The sequence below is a fragment of the Octopus bimaculoides genome, chromosome 22 (genome assembly GCF_001194135.2).
Source record: "Octopus bimaculoides isolate UCB-OBI-ISO-001 chromosome 22, ASM119413v2, whole genome shotgun sequence".
Lineage (NCBI taxonomy): Eukaryota > Metazoa > Mollusca > Cephalopoda > Octopoda > Octopodidae > Octopus > Octopus bimaculoides.
Window position 1 is genome coordinate 9,470,127 of NC_069002.1, and position 5,297 is coordinate 9,475,423.

General features: G+C 39.2%; 1 protein-coding gene across 1 annotated transcript in view; it reads right to left on the minus strand.

The window, feature by feature from the left end:
• LOC106874145 (negative elongation factor A) overlaps window positions 1-5,297 on the minus strand; it is an 18,287-nt gene that overhangs the window by 7,049 nt on the left and 5,941 nt on the right. Inside the window, exons 4-7 of the mRNA XM_052975646.1 lie at window positions 3,333-3,422; window positions 1,955-2,175; window positions 1,241-1,304; window positions 637-761 (exon numbers count right to left, since the gene is read on the minus strand). Of these exons, the coding sequence (XP_052831606.1) occupies window positions 637-761; window positions 1,241-1,304; window positions 1,955-2,175; window positions 3,333-3,422 (500 nt within the window). The remainder of the gene's footprint in view (window positions 1-636; window positions 762-1,240; window positions 1,305-1,954; window positions 2,176-3,332; window positions 3,423-5,297) is intronic.

The window sequence follows — 5,297 nt, forward strand, 5'->3', positions numbered from 1 at the left end:
CTCACTTGAAAGTCCTTACACATGCCACGGGCACAAGTGCCAGAAAGGCGATGCTGGGCACAGGTGCCATCCCGATTTCGCTTGCCCCAACAGGTCTTCGCAGATTTCAATGATGTGATTGTTTCATCGAGAATAACATTGTACGGTAGGTGTGAGAGCTGGGATTTGGTCAGTTTGAGCATAAGACAAATGGGAAAATTTTGGCCGGATATGGCCGGTTTAAATGTTTAAGGGTCAGAGTATGATGAGAGAAACAGGAGCAGGGGTCTTGCCATCAAAGGAGAAACATAGCTACCCCAGTCGGACAAGAATGAAGATGGTAGTGAAGATGTATAGGGGAACACCCTTAAGTTATACAAGAAGGGTGAATATAAGAGAAGTGGTATGGGTGGGTCGGTAAGTTCGCAAAAGTGCAAAACAAGGGTGGCAGATGTATAGGGATGGGGATTATCGGAATGCAGCAAGTGGTGAACATGGTGAATCACGAATATCATTTGAAAAGCAAGGGGTAACAAGTAGTTGCAGTTGTTTTTATAGAAGTAAAATTTCTTCATAAAAGCAAATAGAATAATGTTTTTTTTTCCTCATTGGCAATGCAGCTACCATTGATGATAATTTGTAAACAGCAAAACTCACCGCTAGAGCGGGTGTCACCAAACCAACAGCGTAATCTGGTGTGTAAGACGTTGTGGTTTCCACAGTTGATGTCGCTGCTGTTGCTGTTTCCTTTTCTTTCTTCTGCTGACCAATAGCCTCTTGATCTGAAAACAGAAAACATTTGCTCAGATATTAAATTCCAATGGCAAAACAACAGGAAATGATTCTCTAAATTTTACAGTTAGTTTTATATCTAATGTACATGATGGCAACACAAAAGCTATAAATATAAATACACAGCTTCCCCAACTTCAAAATTCAACTTTTTTAAATAAATTATTGCCAATTAATATGTCATAATTATCGTTGTTTAATGTCTGCTTTCCATACTGGCATAGGTCGGACAGATTGTTTTATATTCTTAGTTGTGGATATATGATTTTAACAAAGTGGGGGTACACAGATGTAACTTCCGACTATCAACATGCGAGACTCCAACACTTTTCTCCTGTGTCAATAAGACATGTTACTCTTTATAAGAATTCAGTGGTCATGGGTGGAACAATATTGATCATAGATTTGTTGGATGAAGGCTGACTTAGGTTAAAAAACTACAACAATAACCATATAATGTCCAACTCACCGGCAATCTTCTTCCGTCGTTTCGCTTCTTTTGCCCCAACAGGCTGTTCAGCAATTTCTATAAGCTGAAATTGGACCAAAATATTAGAACTACATATACTACATACACACATATACCATTATCGTCATCATCATTTAACGTCCATTGTCCATGCTGGAAGGCTACACCAGATTCCAGTCTGATATGGCATGGTTTTCTATGGCTGGATGCCCTTCCTAATGCCAACCACTCTGAGTGTAACGTGTGCTTTTACATGCCACAAGAACTGGTGCCAGTTGTCTAACACCAGTATCTGCGACGACTACGATTTCACTTGGCTTGATGGATCTTCCTTCTCAAGCACAACATATTCCCAAGATTCTCAGTCATTTGTCATTGCCACTATGAGATCCAGCACTTAAAAGGTGCTTTTTATGTGCCACCGGCACAGGTACTGGTTACACAACACTGGCATCGGCCACATTGCCATATATATATACATATATAAACACACACACACTCACACATACAATTTGTTCCTACTGCCGTGCTTGAGGAGACCTATTGAGTCAAGTACATCAACATCAGCAATATCAAAATCAAATCAAATGGAAATTGTAGTTGTGAGCCCCATGCTGGTAGCACATAAAAAAAACACCATCTGAACGTGGCCGATGCCAGTGCTGCTTTGGGCAGTGGGGCAGAACTAGATAACAAGTTGTTCAATGGACTCACCTTGATGCCACCCTCTTTGCCTCGTAGACTTCCTGTCGAGGCAGTGGCACGAGGAGTGAGGCTGCTGCTCCGACTGAGACCAGTGCTAGCAGAGAGGAAGCAGTTGCTTGTTGATGGTGTTGTAGAAGTTGGTGTGGAAGGAGTGCCAGGAGTTCCCGCAACTGTCAGGGGATTGGCTGAGGAAGGACTTCGGTTATTGGTTGGTGTGGTCTTTGTAAATGCTAAAGAATACAAAAAGAAAAAAAATTCATACATAAAAATGAAGACACAGGAAAAGAAAAACATGATTAAACATAATCAGCATCATTATTTCACAGGTGTGGCTACGTGGTAAGGAATTTGCTTGTCAACCATATGGTTTTGAGTTCAACCGCAGGGCACCTTTGACAAATGTCTTATACTATAGCCCTGGGTTGATCAAAGTGGATTTGGTAAAAGACACTTGCCCAAGGATGAAAAGCAAAGTCAACTTCAGTGGAATTTGAACTCATAATATAAAGAGTTGGAAGAAAAGGCGCTAAGCACTTTGTCTGGCATTGGAAACAATTCTTCCAGCTCATCACCTTAATAATAACATTTATAATAATGATTTCAAATTTTGGCACAAGGCCAGCAATTTACTGTGAGAAGGTAAGTTGATTACATCGACCCCAGTATGCAGACTGAAAGACATTGGAATTGAAACTCTCATTGCTGACCTGAAAAGTACCATCCAATATTCTGCAAGAATCCTAAGAAAGATATACCTGCTAATTAAATTAGCATGCACTAGCGTAATAATAATAATAATGATAACAAAAACTCTCAGAGAGCACAAACCTCTGCCAAGGCAACACCAATTTTCTCTCAACGATTAGCTGGAGATGATTTTTAAAATGAGAATATCTGAAATAAACTCGACTGCTCTCACAAACGAGAATACTAAAAATGAACCCAACCGCTCTAAAAAAATTAAGTAAAACACAGGAAAAATAATCCAGAATCCTTGTCCAGTAACTGATCGATCCCAATGGTAGTCATGGAATGTGAAGGTGGCGATAGAACAAATAGTTTATCCTTATTCAAGTTAACAAATTCACCATTCAAAATAGTTACAGCCTAAAGAGAGATAATTGAGAAAGACTTGAAAGTTAACATAAGATTGTAACCATGTAAAGTAAATATAACAAATAATCCAGAATCCTTGTCTGGTTGGTACTGGATCGATCCCAAAATCTAATCAGTTCATGCTAGTCACGAGGCCAAAGTTCCCTGAAAGTTTCATCTGAATCCATCCAGTGGTTCTTGAGATATCTTGTCCATGGACAAACAAACGAACACGACTGAAAACAATACCGCTGTCTTTGCTAAGGCAGAGGTAATAAAATTATATACTCACTTGGATCATCGAGTTTTTTGGAAAAATTCCTCACTTTGACAGGAACTGTATTATTCACGTTATTTTTACGATTGTTGGCAACTTCAGTGGCTACAAAAGAGGAAGAAATAGAACTTAAGTTTCTGTATAAATGAGAAGTAGCCCGGGAGGGGAGGGGATAAACAATATCAAATTCACATACATGAACTGGCAAAACACATACCTTGTGTATGTGTGTTCAATATGTTTAAATTTCCATATACACACACACACATATTTCTTCATGTTGAAACATTAATCCCTGAACATTTTTTTTTCATTCTAACTTCGTTTTCTCCCCTCTAAATCCTTTCTGTTGAAGAGCACAGGCTTGAAATGTCAAAGACTTTTCCATTCTTCCTTAGCATTTAACAAACAAACCTGCTTGTTGTTCTTTCACCTGTCTTCGTCTCTTGTTTTCTGTAAATTTGAATTATATATATATATATATATATATATATATAGGCGCAGGAGTGGCTGTGTGGTAAGTAGCTTGCTTACCAACCACATGGTTCCGGGTTCAGTCCCACTGCGTGGCATCTTGGGCAAATGTCTTCTACTATAGCCTCGGGCCGACCAAAGCCTTGAGTGGATTTGGTAGACGGAAACTGAAAGAAGCCCGTCGTATATATGTGTATATATATGTGTGTGTGTGTGTTTGTGTGTCTGTGTTTGTCCCCCTAGCATTGCTGGACAAACGATGCTGGTGTGTTTATGTCCCCGTCACTTAGCAGTTCGATAAAAGAGACCGATAGAATAAGTACTAAGCTTACAAAGAATAAGTCCCGGGGTCGATTTGCTTGACTAAAGGCGGTGCTCCAGCATGGCCGCAGTCAAATGACTGAAACAAGTAAAATAGTAAAATAGTAAATAGTATATAAATATATATATAACCGGCGAAAACTGCAATGACGATCTGGAACTCGACTGACAAAAGAAAGCTCCGAATGACCCATACTTGTTTGTTCCTGTCCTTTTATGTATCGTGTGACTGTCTGAATATTTTGCTTTGTTTTTTCTATATATATGTGTGTATGTGTGCATGTATATTAAAAGGAGGAATGAGACAATAAGGAGCAGCAGTTCAAATAGTGAAAATTTGGCATGGCTGCTAAGATATCCAACCTGTGATGGTACTTTTTAGAACTGGAGGCAAAAATACACATACACACAGAGGTCAGGTCAGATGTGGGGTCATGCACTGTTGCAACATGTTACTGCATTCATCATTTGTTGGTATATTCTTGTAGGTTGAGAATCAAGATATTGAACTTGGTGTAGGGGAAGATAAACAAGTTCAAAACACATTTGCACTAGACTAAGCACAAAAGGCATTGTTGATGCAGTTAAGAAAGATCACATGGAAAGCAGTGATGGGCAAGGGAAGTAACTCGTGTCTGAAGGCAAGGACCTGGATTATTCGCATGTCTCAATAACTTCTATTGCTTGTGTCCTCATAAGGTAAAGATATTCTTTCTGTAGCCAAGCAAAGAGACTTGGAAATAAGAGGTATTCACAGTCTCAAACTATCAAAAGGAGTGTCAGAACTAACAATGGAGCCTTACGTCTTCATTTAACCTGACAAAGATAGTAGCAAAATCTTTAGGTGTTCCACTGTTTTATGAAATATCTGAAGATACAGTCAGTCACTAGGACACTACTCTCTTGAATCCTAAAACTCATCAGGCTGGTGTTACCCAGTTTCCATGGTATTCCCCCTGGATAGGACACCAGTCTGTTACAGGGTTACTCATTTAGAGCTGAGTGTGTGTGTGTATATATATATATATATATATATATATATATGACAATTATTCGGTAGTCATGATAAAATCTTCGATAGAATTTTCGATGGCCAGATAACTGAAGAGATGGCGGCATGGGTTTCCGCCCCGGCATCCGAATAAGTGTCACATATTATTTACAGATAAATTCTTCTATTTACTT